Source organism: Cololabis saira, chromosome 18 (genome assembly GCF_033807715.1).
Source record: "Cololabis saira isolate AMF1-May2022 chromosome 18, fColSai1.1, whole genome shotgun sequence".
NCBI lineage: Eukaryota > Metazoa > Chordata > Actinopteri > Beloniformes > Belonidae > Cololabis > Cololabis saira.
This window is the reverse complement of record NC_084604.1, coordinates 18839599-18857412: the sequence shown is the minus strand read 5'-3', so window position 1 is coordinate 18857412 and position 17814 is coordinate 18839599. Positions and strand designations below refer to the sequence as shown.

General features: G+C 39.3%; 1 protein-coding gene across 1 annotated transcript in view; it reads left to right on the top strand.

Annotated features, from left to right (window-relative positions):
• rngtt (RNA guanylyltransferase and 5'-phosphatase) overlaps positions 1 to 17814 on the top strand; it is a 135663-nt gene that overhangs the window by 94133 nt on the left and 23716 nt on the right. The window contains exon 13 of the mRNA XM_061746417.1: positions 13414 to 13514. Coding sequence (XP_061602401.1) covers positions 13414 to 13514 — 101 coding nt within the window. The remainder of the gene's footprint in view (positions 1 to 13413; positions 13515 to 17814) is intronic.

Genomic DNA, 17814 nt, shown 5'->3' with positions numbered 1-17814 from the left:
TTTTTTGGCAGTTTAGCATTTTTGACAGATGAAACCTCCTTTGATGTTACACATACAGTGTGAAAGGAAATCTCACCACAACTAAAAAGGCATAATTTTCTGTAGATGCATATAAAACACAGGAAACCGAGAGCAAAACTGCAGTGAAATGGGTTGGCAATTTATAGAGAACAAATAAAGGCAATTGAGCAAATAAATTCTCTTTTTTTCCCCCCTTTTTCCCTTAACCTTCCTTCTTTGTCATGGGTTATTGGCAGCTATTTGTAGAAATTGCCTTGGTAAGCCACCTTATTGAAATGAGATGTCATTTTTGTAAGTGTGCGGCGCATTGGGACCAAGCATTGGTTTTCTATGAGCTCTTATTGCCACCCCCTAGTGAGCGTTTCATGTTTGGAATTTGGAAGCACATTTTCCTTTGGGGCGTTTCAGTACTATGTTGTGTTTGCCTATTTTGTAAGAAATGATGTTCATTTATTACTTTAGTGCATCCAGTTGAAGATCAGAGCGATTCTGGCTTTGAATCTTTTTTACATCTTTTCACATTCAAACATGACGGAGTTGCCATAGAGGAAGTGATCTGCAAATGACCTGCAAATGAACCACTTAACATTGACTGGATATACATTTCTGTCTGGATTCTGAACTTGCATCTGGTCAAAATTATTCCATTTAACTAATTCATCAAAGGTTTGTAATATGGCCCTGTTTTACGCATTCACATTACTGCATTACTGAGTTCTTGAATTTATTTGCTGACTGGCCATTCTCATTCATTTTTTCTTCGATACCAAAGGTTTGTCTAGATTCAACTCAACAGTAACAAAGGATGCAATTGAGACGGCCTCTGAAAGGCAGAGAAACAAATCATGTGACATAAATTATGTGACAACTAGAAGAGTATCTACAAAAAAACACAATAGCATGCAGTGGAGAAGGAATGCTGTTGAATGACTGCCGGTTTTACAGTGCATCTTGCTGACCCAAGCTAAATATGAACTTTTAGTTATTATTTTGCAGATACCTTGATTGTTTTGAATGGCTCTAGGGCTGTGTCTGAAACCACCAGCTCTTCACTACCGGTATATTGGGGAGTGGCAGCCTAGTGGTTACAGAGGAGGGCTGGAGTCTGGAGGACCCAGGTTCAAGCACCTGGATTGCAACCAAAAGTCAACCACCTTGGGCCCCTGAGCAAGGCCCTTAACCCTTACTGCTGGCAGACCACTGCTACTAGTTCAACTAGAAAATGGGTTAAATGCAGAGAAAGAATTTCCCCATTGTGGGAGTACTAAGGGATTATTATTTATTTTTATTTTATATAGCCCCCATGGTCATTGTGTAGGGACTCTTACATGAAGATCAAGTAATGAGTTCATCGACTGAATGAACTGGTGGACTACTACGGTCATTTTTATCTGTGCTGTTGGTTTGCTGTCGCACAGATAAAACATAACAAATCACCATCAATTTATGTGCCAGTACTGCATAACCTATTTTAATATCTTCTCAGATGAATTTGTCTCCATTATAACTTGAAGCCCATTTATTGTCCACTTTCATACACTGATACATCTGTCTGTGCTAAATAACGTTTCCGTCACTATCCCTCATACTTCTATACATGATTCGCCTTCATACGGTTGTTAAGCATCACATCCACCGGAGGTCGTGAAGAGTTAATCACAGTTATATACAAACAGCGAGGGTATGTCTATATACGTTATTCTACATTCTCCAACATCTGTGATCGCACACTCATAAATCTACATAGACATTTACAGAGATCTTGTGACTGTGGAGGCTGTTGGAGATCAGCAACTCGTTAATTAAAGGAATTTGTTTTCATTTGCATTACTTTGAAGACACAGGAAACAATCACAGTGGTGCAAACGGCATAAAAAGTACAATAGAAACACTCCAACACTAATACTAAATGACTACAGCAACAATTAATTTCCCTTTGGGGATAAAGTATTTTTGAATTTGAACAGTATAGAAATGAAATGTCTTTGAAACAGAACTGGATGCAAAGCTTTGTCTTGACACCTTCAAAACTGAGCTATAGTTATAGGGTAATGTACTCTACATAGACTGGTAGTACCGTAATAAAGAATACACATCACAATTCTGCCATTACATGTTTAAAAAGGATCAAGAATGAAAACTTGAGACTGACTGAAAGCTTCATGACTGACTGGATCCATTATGTAACCTAATTTGCAGCAGTTCAGATTCAGTTTGTCACAGAAATAGAGTTTCAGTCTGAAAAGAGGATACTGTTGTCAGATCTGTGCTTAGTGAATAAGGGTAACTTAAGTTTGCTTTTTGGAATCAAAAGGAGAGAGGGAAGATACCATTGTCAATGCAGAATTTCTTTTAATCCATAACAGAAGATGTGAAGGTTTCTTTTTAAACTTCTGTTCTTTGATTCAGGTATCTAGATATATCGTAAGCTTCATTTTAGAGTGGATAAACGTTGGTCATTACACTTTTATCACAGTTAAAATCAAAAAAGTAAAAATAAAAGGGTTTAAATTATTTACCACAAACACTTCTAACAATCTGTCAAGCCAATAACTTATTGATGTTAGTGTTCAGGTCTCCACAATAGCCAGTCTTGTTTTAATCCTTCTTTGTGTGGATGGATTTAAGTGGTCTCAGGGTTAATCGGAGCGCAGCCTCGTTGATGTGAATGTCTATTAATATCAGTACAAATGTTGCTGCAGCGGCAGCTGCAGTCGCTGGTCGTGTTATCTTACCCAACACCTTGTGTCCTAGGGATGTGTTTTCTTTATTTAAGGAGCATTGAATAGATTTGGAATTGATAAGACAACCAGTGCTACAGATGGCAGAATTGAAAGCTCTTCAGATAATCTATGTGCAAAGATGACAAAGAAGTTTGGGGTTTTTTCTCCTTATTTATTCTCTTGTTTATAAAAACTATAGAAATAACAAAGTGATTCATATATAAAGGCATGTGAATGAGATTCTTTTATTTATTATTCTTTTCAATGTAAATGTTCACTTTTGTATCAGTTTGTTGGAGATCAGTTGAACATTTAGTTAATCGCGTAATTCTCTCCGTATTTTATACAGCTGATGAATTAGCATAAAATCTGTATGAAGGTTTGCAAGCAGGTAGCTTTTAAGATTTGCTTTTCAGATTTGCAATGTCCCAGTTTTCCTCACCCCTGATTCTTAAGGCATATTCTTTTATTTTGCTGCACCATTTTTGCACCGTGACATCTAAACCCATCAAGCAGGCACAAACACATCGCTGATGGCTTTCTCAAGGAAAGTGGCCAGTGCATCTCAGCTGTAGCAGAGAGAGGTTCTCCCTGGGGAGCAGATTTATTGGACTTGTCCAGCCTTTTGTCTGTAATCCCTAACACATTATGTCTGCCTCGCAGCACTAGCTATTATTGAAATGAAAGTGGGGGGAAAAATAAATGTAATCAAAGGACTTGACGTAAACCCTTCAGCAACCTTACTTTTCAACAAAGGAATTGGACATTTATAAAGCTTCTTGCGACTAGAGATCCTTTTTGATTCTATCTTGTGTTTATTGTATATATTGATCAGGCACTCAAAGGTCTCATTATAGTGTAGATAATGCAATAGTTTTTTTACAATCTATAAAATAATCCTACTTTATAATCTATACATTCATTGATTGTGCTCAAAGGTTCTAACATGCTTGAGTGTAACATACAATACAGGGTTCAACCTTTTCTAACTAATACATTTTAGCACAGCACACTGTTTATTCACTTAAACCTATTTATTACCTCGCACACACTTGCGGCTCACTTTTATTGTGTCTGCACTTAGTGTTTAATGTACTGACTTCACATCTGCAGTAACCGCCTTGTTCACTTTTCACATGAACTGACACCATCATGTGAGTTTCTGCCACTATTTAAGAGTTTTAATTTCACACCTACTCCAGCGTTATGTTTTTTGTTTTGTTTTTTAAATAAAGGGATCCTGGACACTTGTGCAGTAGAGAAACAACCAGACATGGCCCCAATGTGAAGTACAACAGTGTATTCCAAGCATGGTGCAGCCGTCACACCATGTTAAAAAGTGGGCTAATACTGTAGCTTGACTCTCAGCAACTGATACGCATTTTAACAATTGGCTACAGAGCATACCATTTTACTTGGCTGGAGTAAAGGGATATTAATCTTTCAGAAGAAACTTGGTGACAACTCATGATGTTTAGTCTGTTCCCCCTTTGTGTGATGGATAATAGTTGGTATCTGATTTCTGCAAATGTTGCAGATATTAACTCAAACAGTCTGTGAGATCATTTTAAAGTATATTTCTTCTTTGAAATGACTTCTGTGTAATGTGTAAAAAAAACAACCTGTAGACCCATATTTGTAACATTAAACAGTTTTATTCAACAAGGCCAGAGCAGCATACATAGCTGCTTTGCCAAAGTATGCTCTAGACTTATACATTGTTGTTTTTTAAGGGTTTTGTAGGTTTAGTCTGACATTCACTACCTTTTTCACACATTTCTTTGCATTATATTTGGTAGCTTTAGTTCACACTTTAGAATGAGAATTTAAACACACGTGTAGGTCAAATTGATATTGCCAGCTTCATCATCATTAGTGTATGATTACGGTCAATTTTGATAGTATGTATCGAAAACCGTACTTTGGTGCTGATCTCGCCATAGCGAGTGCAATTTTAGCACAACTAATCAGCTTTATCGAGTGAAAAAAGACTAATGTCACAGACGCAAGCTGTTGAAATGAGTTCTGGGTGGGTGGGTGGGTTAGGGAAATTTTGTAGGGGTGTGATGAACCTTTAAACCACACCAATAAATCAATTTAATGATGAACGTTCCAATCGCATTGATGCAAAATGAAGATATTCCTTAGACATCAATACATGTAATCCTTATCAAAACATGTTATCGAGTGGCCTGTCTCTTTTTATTAAAATAACAGTTTTTCATTTAACTGCCAACAAGGCTGTTAAATGTCACTGTCTTGTATAATTCGGTAGCCCTTGAATTAAACTGAATCAAAACCGTATTGGTGCAGACTTTGTGATATCAGCAAAAAGCGAATCATCATCCAGTCAATCGATGAATATCAGTCAGATTAGGCTTGATGCTCCTCAGCACACTTTTTATTGCCCTCTAAAAAAGACCAGGAGTAGTAGTTTCACAACTGTCATCCGGAGGTCCCCATAGAAACGAACGAACCAACTGTTCTATCATGTTAAGGAACAGGAACAAGTGGAGTTGAGACATAAGTGGAGCCATTCGACGTGGTTTGGTCACCTGATAATTATGCCTTCTGGGTGCCTCAAATCAGTTGTTACCGGCATGACTGTAGCTATGCTAAACAAACGCATTACATTCAGTGTGCTTTTCTTTGAAAACGTAATGGGATTTAGTTTAGTGACGGTTGCAAATGTTGCATTTGAAGCTCAGAGAAAATACTGCTGCAATCAATACTGATTCCATAAGAGCATGTGTAAAAGAATTAGACCTCTACCTTTTATTTTTGACAGGGAGAATGGACTGTATAAAAAAAAGAAAAGAAAAAAGAGCCGTGGCTGTAAATCTTAATAATCCTGTATGTTTTGTGTTCTTGTTTACTCCAAAAGCTTTGTGGGTATTGAAAGTAGCGGGCTGGTTTTCTCCCAGTGAGAACATAGATTTCACCAATTCCTTTATATCTGTATTTCTGGACTTAAAGAGAAAGCAGCTTCATCAGATTTCACATTGTTTGTCAATTTTTACTTGTTAATACTTGTTGCTTCACATTTACATCAGTGCAGCTCCACCGTGTTCTTTCCTTTTTCTTTCCTCATGATATTGGCTCAAATTTAAGTGAGCTAAACAGAAATGTAAGATTCATGTTAAAATGTTGACACCATCAAGTGTGGAAAATAAAGTATAGAAAACTGGAGATGATCTCTACACTGCACTTTTAAAATGTGCAGCAATGTAAACTGCAAAGTACCTGTTGAGCTCTGTGGTTCAACGACGACTGCCTTGATGAGCCCACTTCTTGTTTTTAGGGCAGTTTGCTACAGTCTTCCTGAGAGGCTGTGATTTTCCATTCATGATTGAGTAACTACAACGGTAGTCTTTTTAAATAGTTTGGTTACAGTCACAAAGTTTTAGGTGGAAGGATTGTTGACCAGTTTTAATTTGAATCTGGGTTCAGGAATGTTAAACGGGAGAATCGGCTTCACTAAGCTTCAACAGTAAATGTGTTTCCTGAGCCATTTCGTGCTGTGATTTTTGAAATCCACCACATTTAAGAATTTTGTTTGGATTTTTTTTTTAAACCAGAGATAAGAGTAGAGAGCTCAGGATTTTTTATTTATTTATAAATTTCACAGAAACCATTACTGTTTTCTCAAAGCTTGCAAGTGCGAGCTTACAAGTAATTGAATAAAGGCCAGAAGATGCTTTTGACAAGACAAATGAAAGCAGTTCTGTTATCTCAACAATATGGAAATAGTTTGTTTATCAAACAGATTCCTGTTCTGTTTGAGTGTAAAAGTCTCCTGAAATAAATCCGGACAACAAACTTATCTACAGCCAATTACAAAACTATAACTAAAGACATGTCCTGCCTTATTTACCAGTGACGTTCTTAAAAGAGATTAAAAGAGGTTGCTGGCAGAAGGAAATTGCATTGTTGTATTTTATTTCAGGAAATTTTAAATGATTCTTGGGTGAGAATGAGTCTTGTAGGGGTAATGTGATATTCAATACCATACAAGTAATTAATTTGTCACAAAACCACAAAATTAAAGCTGCTAGTTTTGGTATTTACTGTAATCTGTCCCTTTTTAAAGCAAAAAACAGCAAATCGTCATAGAAACAGACGTTTTACACAGTGCAGGTCTCTGCCGTCTCACACCTGCAGCCTCTGAAATTCTAAATTGAAACCACATATTATTTATATGCAGATGCACATCGCTAAATGGAAATGCATTTGCTAGATAACAGATGCGTTCCTGACGGCAAGGTTGGTTCCGAAGGTCTGTTTTTTCACTTCACTATTATAGCTTGTGTTTTTTAAGTGCAGTCATTTATTAACTAAACTAATCATACTTATGAAGTGCATCAAGCAGTACATTTTCATTTAAAAAAATGAATTTGAAGGTTTGTTGTCTGTGCCTGCAGTCTGATTGGACTTTAATGGGGCTGTTGCTATGGTTCTGCTCATCTGAGTTAATGCAGAGAAAATATCACTGTGGTTTCAAATGGTGGTGTATACATTTTGGCTTGCAGAGTTGGAAACAAGCTTGATTAATATTGGCAAGAAACGGAATGGAAAGATTTGCGTAGCATAGTAATAATATTTTTGATGTGAAATACTAGAAAATTATTAAAGCTGATTAAAGCTTCTTTCGAGAGAGTGCGTGATTGTTTTAATGTTGATGGCATTGGTAAGATTTAAAAAAGGCTGGATCAGAATTCGGTTTCCCTTTGTTCACCTTTTTTCAAAAGCCTTCAAGGGTATAAGAACGGCAAAATCCACTCTTTCCATTCTTGTTAGATATTTTCCAGCTGCTCAGCAGTTTGGGGCCTCCTCTGTTGTATGTTTTATTTCATAATACAGAAAGGGTTTTTATTTAGAGCCAAGTCGTGACTGCAGGCAGAGGCAATGTAATTTGAACTTTTAATACCTAATCATGTTATTGACCTGCTCCTAATTAACCTAATGAGTTGTTCCACGCTCTACTGGATGCAGTTCACTTTTATTTGTGGGCCATTTAACCTCCAATATTTATTAAACTGAAGAAAAACTGAAGAAAAATTCTCAACAATTTAAATGTGACCGGGTGCTCCACTTGACTCGCAAATGTTTACATTCGATGTTGATGTGAACATCCGAGCCCCCTTTTTGTTTCTCTCCTAATTCGACATGTTTAATTGGTATCAGGTCAGTCAGTGAGAGGGATTAGTCAGGCGAGTTAATGAGCTCTGGATGTTAATGTGACATCAATTGTGTTAACAAAAACAAATACTCCTGACTGACCTAAAGCTATGTTGGTTCCAAAAATAGATTTGTATAATGGTAGGTCAATATTAGTTAATCTTTTGTGATCCAATTCAGCTTTACAAATGGATTAGCACTCAAGGGAAGCAAAGATTATTTGTCAGTGCTAAAGGTGAATAAAACATTTTAGTTACCAGAAAGTCGCTGCTGTGGCCATTGTGTGCATCTCCTCCATGTTTCCTAGTGGTTTTTACACTTTCTCCCGCTATTATCACTGGATGATGAATGCGTGTTTAACATAAACGTAAGGTGTGTTATTGCTTGAAAGCGAGTGGGAGGGGAGGGGAGGGAAGGCAAGTCGGGAGGCGTTATCCGCCGTGGGTGTGTTGAACGACGTATTATCCCTACATCAGCAGGATGAAAGACGCCGTCACCAGGTGTGATTTTCAAAACGAGGATGGATGAACATCGGGATGAGCGTTTTTTGGCCGGGTTTTGCTTCTTGCAAAGCCCCAGTTTATCATTTTTGTGGCCAGTTGTTCAAACACAGGGCCAGCTCGACATGCCACCCCGCGTTAGTCAATGTAAAAAGGACAGGTGACATGTGTGGTCCACGTGTTAAATGTGGGGTATCAGCCAATGTAAAAGGGCTCTTGACTCCTCTTTTCAGGTTGCCTTCCTCAGTCTCTCAATAGTTGTAGCTCAAATAGGAAATCCCCCAACAGCTAAAGATATTTAGCTTTATACGTCTGACGATCAGTGTCTTTGACGAGTCTTTGAGTTGTTCACACATTAGGACCAAATCGACTCGTGTCCAACAACATACTGCTGATTCATTGCTGATGCATGTACGAGCTCTGCAACTGACAAATTTGAAAGAGCTTTTAAGAGCTATGGTTTCATTCTACACTGCAAAGTTGTCTGCACAATCTTAGGTTATATGTCATAGTTTGCACATCTGTGCAGTGTTTGAATAGTGTTTCAGTGTAATATGTTTTGTAACCACTAGTTTTTCAGTTTGTATCATGAAGAAAGTTAATCTTTGAGAGAGCTAGCTGAAGTTGCTATAAAATTAAGGTTGCAAATACAAATTAAAGCTGCAAGCAGCGATGAACGGGCCCTCGCACTCACGGCCACCGCCCCCCATAAGCATATCAGAAATGACACCACCCACGACTTCCTATGTCAAACCATTGAAAAGTTATAGCAGAAAATCGGGACAACGAATCAGAAGAAGGGGCGGGGCTAATTCAGGCCAACGAAGCTTAAGGACTCATTACAGAGTCCCATGACACCACCCACGACTTCCTATGTCAAACCATTCAAAAGTTATAGCAGAAAAAAGGGACAACCAATCAGAAGAAGGGGCGGGGCTAATTCAGGCCAATGAAGGTCAAGGACTCCATACAGAATCTGATGACACCACCCACGACTCTTTATGTCAAACCATTCAAAAGTTATGGCAGAGAAAAGTATTCTAGGGGGTGCTGTTGAGCCATTAGGCCACGCCCATTAATGCAAGCCATGAAATATCAAATTTATCGCCAGGCCTGGCTTGCATGCAAAATTTGGTGACTTTTGGAGAACTATCAAATATTGACCAATCAGATGAAGGGGGGGCGCGCCTTTTGGTGTCTAGCGTCGCCACGGTAACACTTTTGAAAGAGAAAAGTAATGCGCGTAGTCGCAGGATGGAGACGCACATTTTGATGTATAACACACTTGGGGACACGTTACGGTTCGGGCTGAATTAACTGCCGAAGGAATGGCATAAATTTCGCCAAAATGACACGATTAATTCAAAATGGCCAACATCCTGTTCGGTTTCGGGCATGACCCCAAGAGACTTTTGTTTAAGTTGCGCCATGATACAGGTGTGTACCGATTTTCGTGCATGTACGTCTAACCGTATTGTGGGGCTTGAGGCACAAAGTTTTCAAGGGGGCGCTGTTGAGCCATTTTGCCACGCCCATTAATGCAAACCATTAAATACCAAATTTTTTGCCAGGCCTGGCTTGGGTGCAAAATTTGGTGCCTTTTGGGGAACTATCAAATATGGACCAATCAGATGAAGGGGGGGTGCGCTTGTTGGCGTCTAGCATCGCCACGGTAACACTTTTGAAAGAGAAAAGTAATGCGTGAAGTCGCAGGGTGGAGACGCACATTTTGATGTATAACACATCTGGGTTCACGATACGGTTCGGGCTGAATTAATTCTCGAAGGAATGGTATATATTGCTCCAAAATTACGCGATTAATGCAGAATGTTCAAAATGGCCGACTTCCTGTTCGGTTTCGGCCATGGCGCCAAGAGACTTTTCTTTTAGTTGCGACATGATACAGGTGTGTACCGATTTTCGTTCATGTATGTCAAAGCGTATTATGGGGCTTGAGGCGCAAAGTTATTTCGGTCTGGACCAATCAGATGAAGGGTGGGCACGCTTTTTGGCGTCTAGCGTCGCCACGGTAACGCTTTTGAAAGAGAAAAGTAATGCGTGGGGTCGGAGGATGGAGACGCACATTTTGATGTATAACACACTTGGGGGAACGTTACGGTTCGGGCTGAATTAACTGCCGAAGGAAGGCATAAATTTCGCCAAAATGACACTATTAATTCAAAATGGCCGACTTCCTGTTCGGTTTCTCGACATGACGCCCAGAGACTTTTCTTTAAGTTGCGCCATGATACAGGTGTGTACCGATTTTCGTGCATGTACGTCAAACCGTATCGTGGGGCTTGAGGCACAAAGTTTTCAAGGGGGCGCTGTTGAGCCATTTTGCCACGCCCATTAATGCAAACCATTAAATATCAAATTTTTCGCCAGGCCTGACTTGGGTGCAAAATTTGGTGACTTTTTGGGCATGTTAAGGGGGGCAAAAAGGCCATCACTTTGTCAGAAGAAAAATAATAATAAGAAGAAAAATTCCTGCAAATACAATAGGGCCTTCGCACTGAAGGTGCTCGGGCCCTAACAAGAGTACAAGTGACGATCAGATGAATTTGTTAAGGCCACCTTTCTTTCTCAGGCTCCTTGCACATTTGCATAAAATGGAGCACAAAGCTTCTTAGATTCAAAATCACAGATCGTCTGGTGCTTTAATCATTACAAAAGCAGGTTTTAGTACGTTTTTAGTAATGAAAAAGTGTGAAGTACCTTAAATTTTTAAGTAGTAATGCTGAACATGCAATGCAACTCAAACCAACCAAGTTTTACTTCTATTAGATATTAAGTTTCTATGTTTATGTATGTAACTGCTGTTATGTCATGATGGCAGCAGTTTAGGCTGGGCTTTGTATTGAATTAGGGCAAAATGAACATATTCGTCCTTCTTGGTTCCCATAGTAACATAACCTACAATTTAACTGTAACTGCAAAGTATATTTGGTTTCATATCACGTAGCTCAGCAGGTTTTGAGACTGGACATAATTTCCTCCTCTGAGAATCTAACTCTGGTTATTTCATGAATTTCTAGTTAAGAGTTGTTTTTTGGTCCAGGTTAAAATCTCTGTAGAAAAAGGGTTCATGGGTCTCCAGCTGACGGCGAGAGATTCATATTTAATTTCAAAACTTGAAGTGGAAACTTAAACTTCCTGGTCATACTGTTCTGAAATGTATGTGTACAATAGCACAAAAAAAGTCTCCAAGAAAATAAACAAATGTTGTTTGGTGTCTCCAGGAAAACAATAACATGCATTTTTATTTGCAGGTCAGATCCAGTCACTCAGGATACATTTGGGTACACATTTAAATGCACATAACACACTCACCAAGAGCTGGCCTCTTGTGACTGGATTTCCTGTGTCTGAACATTGTTGATGTGTGACATAGCATGAAGAAATGATTGTAATTATTCCAAGAGGCAACTGGGGCAAAAGTCTAACATTTGGGTGGCATTTATCAATAGTAGGGAAAGAGGCTGCAAGAGTTAGACAAAACTGCCTAAAATAAATCAAACAGTCCTTGAAGTGATAAAGAATCTTATAGTGTAACATATTCAACAGGATCAATAGTCTGAGTTGGAATTGTATAAAAACATTTCTTTATTGGTCTGCTTTAACTTCATCAAACATTGCTTTGTATATATTTTAAATGTATTCCTTGTAGAGTACTGCTCCCTTCTGTATTACAGCAGTGTACCGTTGGACTGGAGTCTGGACCAGCCGTGATAAGGACCCTCGGCGTCCGTGCAGGGGGGTGTCTGCTCAACCAGTTGAGCTACCAGGCACAAAGTGTTATATTTTTATGTCCAGACGCGGGTACCATGAAAAAACACAGTAGGGGCCTTAGTTGTCGCTGGTCTTTCATGTAGGTTCGGTGTTCAACATCCCATAGAAGGATCAGGAAAGTGTAATAAAAAATGAATTTTTGCTCTTAGACAGGATCAGAAAACCTTTTGTAAAACCTTATTCTTTCATTCACACAAAAATCCTTCCTACCGACCTGCAGTGGTTCTGATTTTTAACACAAAATGTAAAATGCTTGGAATGAATGTAAGAAAATAAATGGGATTCATGGGACAGCTGGGCTTAAAAAATATCGAGAAAATATATCAAAGGCTTTATTTCTATTCAGAAAAGCCCCAAATCGCACCAAAGTCCGGCTCTCGTCCAGGCGTTGTTTACCTATGAGTAAGAAATATGTTTTTGGATTTTGTTAGGAGTGGTGGTGTTTTTCTGGCTGGGATGATTTTACATTTCTAAAGTCCTGCCATTGGGACACATGTGGGTGGAACCAAGACATCCATATTTAGTTGAGCACCACAACAGTCCGGGATCTCTGGAGGAATCCTGTCTGTTTTCCCCACACTTTGGAATAGTTACCTGGCAACCTGACAGTGACAGAATCTGGTCATCTGTTCCCGCCCCCACCCGTGATGTCTTTTATACATTTCTCATGTTTCAATGTGCTCGATTTATGTGTTTCAAAATGTCAGGCACGCATGAATAATGTGAGCAATAGAGGGAAGCATGTTGTTTGGTCTGTGTCACGCACTACGGTGGAGCGGAGTGAAGCATCGTAGTAAAAATGGAACAATGTATTCACTTTGAGTCATTGTACAGTATGTAATTACAATTATATTTGCTACATCTATTTTTATGCTCCCCCTCAAAATATTTTCCACTCAGTTAGACTCTTCTACCTCAAATTTCAAGTATTTAGATAATATGTAATTAGCTCTTTTATTGTGTCAGGAACTAATTTTTAACCAAAGATCGATTCAAGTCCACCGAAGATTCATTATTTGTGTGAAGATGTGAGTTTATTAACTGACTGTTGACAAAGAATTGAGCTGTGCATGCATGTTTTGGCTCGAGGGAAATGAAGAGCTGATTATGGAACAGCAGTCAACCTTGTTTAAAAATAAAAGAAAAAAATGTAGTTTTATTACAACAGATTGTCATTATTGTTTTTCTTCCCCCTGCAGAGGTACAAAGCAGGGAGGTGTGATGACATCCTAAAGTGGAAGCCCCCCAACCTCAACTCTGTAGACTTCCGCCTCAAGATCACCAAAGTTGGAGGAGAAGGGTAAGTCACTGTTGCCAGGGAAACGCTCTGCCTGATGAATCCAACAGCACCTATCATTTTGTTACACACCGGGGTGTGCACTTTGAGACAAACACAAACACACACACACACACACACACACACACACACACACACACACACACACACACTTGTGCACATATACACACCATTCTCTCTGCATCACTGTCCACAGCTTGCTTTGGATCAAACCACCTTGAATTTCTTTGACATTAAAGCCTTGTTTCCTTCAGTATTTTTCTACTTCCTTTGGGATTAAATTATTTTTTCTGCAATATAGCAACAGTGTGGAATCTCATTTCTGTTTTCATAGTTAGCTCTGTGCATTTATGTGTTGATATATTAGATAATTCTTATTTGTCTTTTGTTGTTTATTATTCTCTGCAACATAAATGATTTAGATCCACAACTGCTTGTTTTGTCCCTGGTAAATAAAACCCCAGAGAGCCATTCTGTTTCAGGAAAGTCAATCAACCCTTTGTGGATAATTACACACTGTGAATGGGTTTGTAGTTATAATGGAAATTACAAAGTTCCCATCTTCAACTCTGTGCAGCAGGGCATTTCATCCAGTAGTAAATGGCTCAGAATTTAACAAAACTAATGACACACATAATTTCACACCTGCTAGAAATCGGCATGGATCCATCGTAACTTTAGGCTCGTTGGCCTGCTGACATCTGCACTTTAAGTACATCAAAGCTCTTGTTTTTCTCACTAAAGTCCCATAGAGCCTCAAGCGTGGCTGTACAAATAAGTCTTGTTTCTCTTCTGTCAGCGTAATGCACATCCTTTTCCTCTGTCTTCCCCCCTCCAGCCAAGTCTGTTACTGCAACCTAAGTTGCTGTCAACTTTCGGCTCTTGCTGCCTTTCCCTCTGTGCACCAGTCGACCTCAGTGACTGTTCCAGCTTTGTAGCCATGAGCCTACCAACATACAGCAACAGCAGACTGAGAGGATCACAGCAGGGCACAGTCGCTCATTTTACTCCAAAGACCGCCAGAAGGCCAGCCTGTCAGCTTCTTGTCTCCTCCCTCGTGTGTGGGAGAACATAGACGTTTATTGTTGCCATCTGAGAACGTTCTGATATTTCCTCAAAAGATTATTTAAAAAAAAAAAATGTATTTATTGATTATTTATTTTGCTCACCATAACACACTGAGTCTTAAAGTAGGTTTCAAACCTCAGCTTACTTGCCCTCTGGAGTGAAGAGAGCGATGGACAGAAGTGTTTGGAGGTAACAACTGTTTTTTCATCAGCCCACACAATCGATTCTTGGGCGCATGTTTGCGTACCACTGAGGCATACAGCCTTGCAAGTTTTATTATGCTTTCCCAAAGCAAGCAGAGGGCCAGAGGATGATTATTGTATGGCAGTGAGAGCGCATAAGTGGAAAAGAATAAAAATGGAAGGATGAAGCAATAGCAGAGACATGGCCAGCGCCCTTTTCAACCATGGTGTCTAAGTATTGTATAGATTACATGAATTATAAATAATTTGATCCAGTATTCCCTCTGAGGATAACTGAATAAGGGTTACACTATCATTCGTTAGACTTCAAGGAATGAGGTGGGGAGACTGGTCCTGACTGGCTCGGCTTGCTTCTCCATTGGCTGATGTCCAGACCTCCTCTTACTAGTTGGAGACTCAAGTGTCATTACAGCATCGTGATCCATATTTGTTGAAAATAATCCCTAAGAAGTACACACCTTACATGGAAATGGATCATGAACTAAACATCTCCAGTGAAAGGATTCATACCATTATGAAGACTCTGAGTTAGACTTCAGTTTTCTGCTGTTCCAGTTATGTGATTTAGATGCTGTTTTCCATTTTCTGAAGCAGAAAAGATTTGATTTGAAAGATTATAAACTTTGAGAGCAATGACTCTGTCACACAAAAATGAAGAACTGTGGAAAAACTGGGAATGAAATGCTGTCTATAAATAAAAATACTTTTTGCTGGAGTTGTATATATTTGTATATATATATTTATATATTTATATATATTTGTATTTGTATATTTTCTGCAAGAATCAGACTGCATTTGAGTTCTGATAGTCTTGACTTTGTTTTTAAAATGAATCAGGAATTGTTCAGGATTCAGGATCAGATTCTTGAGAGGATGATGGGGAACCATTTATAACACTATTACTTACATTAAACAGTATTCTAGGATTATAATTGTTACTGAGAAAAGTAGGCTGATATTGGGCCCTTAACTGCTTTCTGATCAATTTGCATTTGATTCTGGAATTGTGAGCTTCAGGATGCAGGCCTTCCATTGACGTTCAGAAGGGCTCGAATGCGTTGGTTGATCCAAGATGCATTATTGGATTTTTGTTTTCTGATTTCTGATCTTTGTTGGTCTAGAATGGAGAGACACTGGTCATCATACAATTGCAATAGTGCCTCTGATCCAAGCAATGGTCCATAGTGGTTTAGGGAGGGATGTACAATTAAAGCTATTACAAAATGTAACTACAGTGTCAGCATTTAAAATACAATAATATCTCTTGGTGCACGCAGAAGAGAGGGACTGATGAAGAGACACTTTAAAATAAGTCACAGACAAGCACATGTAAAATCTTCAGAGGTTAAGGTGACACCAGAGGAGAGCACCAAGTTTAACACGTGGCCTCGGCGTTCTTTCCAGACACCCAGAGCATCACCCCTGAGCAAATATTTAAAGAAAGAGTGGCAAGTAAAACAAACTCCCTAACAGGAGAAAAACCTTGAAGCCAAACAGTGAGAAGGAAAAACTTTCCTTTAGAACGGGAGAAACCTTGAGTAGGAGCTGGCTCTTAAGGGGGGGGCCAGGTAGAGGAAGAAAAGAGGACAGCATGCAGCTCAGGAAGCTCTGGCCTGTGTTTAACTTCTGGCAATTGTACCATGCCCAAGTACCTTCCACCAGTACCAGAGGATGCACTCAACTAGACAATCCATGCTGTGTCTGTGCTAAAACCGACCTCTGCTGTCTGATTCGCTTCGCTACTGTTAGAGCACGGTGCTGTGCTTGAGCACTGGACAGTTCCTGCTCTCTAATCTCTGTCATTGCTGGCAGAGGTGTGCGTATGCATGGAACAGTTGCACATGTATGTGGAGGAGGGCATGTATTAGTGCTGTCAGGCGATTAAAAAAATTTATCTAATTAATTACAGGATTTATAATTAATCTAATTAATCGCATTTTAATCTCATATCTGCTAAAGGTCCCCAAATAAAGAATTCGAATTCTAGGACATTACAAAATTGCAGTGCATGACTAATCAATTGAATACACTAAGAAGAGAAGATTTGAAATCTACGTTTTTATTGGCGAAGTGAGCTCACGCTAGCACTAGTACCTGTAACGTTTACAGTGGAACTTGTCCGAACATGTTTAATGTTTAAATGATAATTCAGGCTGGAGCAGCTCCGGTGATAGGAAAATTCTTTTTTACAAAATGTACAAATCACTGCGTTCTTGTTGACAGTCCCGTCTTCTTTCTTTTTATACATAAACTTGCCATTCACAGGCCCTAGTAAAGATTTGCTCGCCTCGCGTCCACGTCTGTCACCTGCTTTGTTTGTTTGACTAGCAGCAGGTGGGAAGTGACCTGCCACTGCCAAGTGGCCTACGGGTCCCTCAATGGGCCAAATTTAAAATGCTCACGCATTTTGCCTTTCATAAATTAATTGCATTAATTTTCATAATGCGTTAATTAGCAGTGTAATTAATTAATCTAATTAATGCGCTAAACTGACAGCCCTAGCATGCATGCAATACATGCTTGACAGTCATCTAAAAACACAGCAGCATAACCCAGAAAGTAGCAACGTGACGTCTGGACAAGCAGTAATTGCGCTCAAGCATGATTGAGATTGAAGTAATGTGAGTGCAGGTCGATGGGCAATCAGGACAGAGTTTCAGTCATGCCTGAATACGCCACAGTACAACCCTGAGAGTGTGAGTGTGCCCTGAGACCACGAACGTGCTCGAGTATGGAACAGAGCACTCACACCAGTCAAATGAACCAGATTTAGGAATCAATTGTGCTTGGGCACTATATGGATTGTCTTGTGTCAGTGTGCCCTTAATCCTTTTTTCTCAAGTGCTTTAGAAAAAAAAAGTATCAGTTGTTTCTGTTTGCACCATTGGTTTATAATGGATAAGTCTAATAAAGAGAGAATACGTTGGAAAATCTGAAGTTTTAAGGTGGCTTTCCTCTCTCACTACATGTCACTGGCCCAGAAGTGTAATCAGTCCTACAATAGTTTCACCCCAACTACAGCTCACATGGAA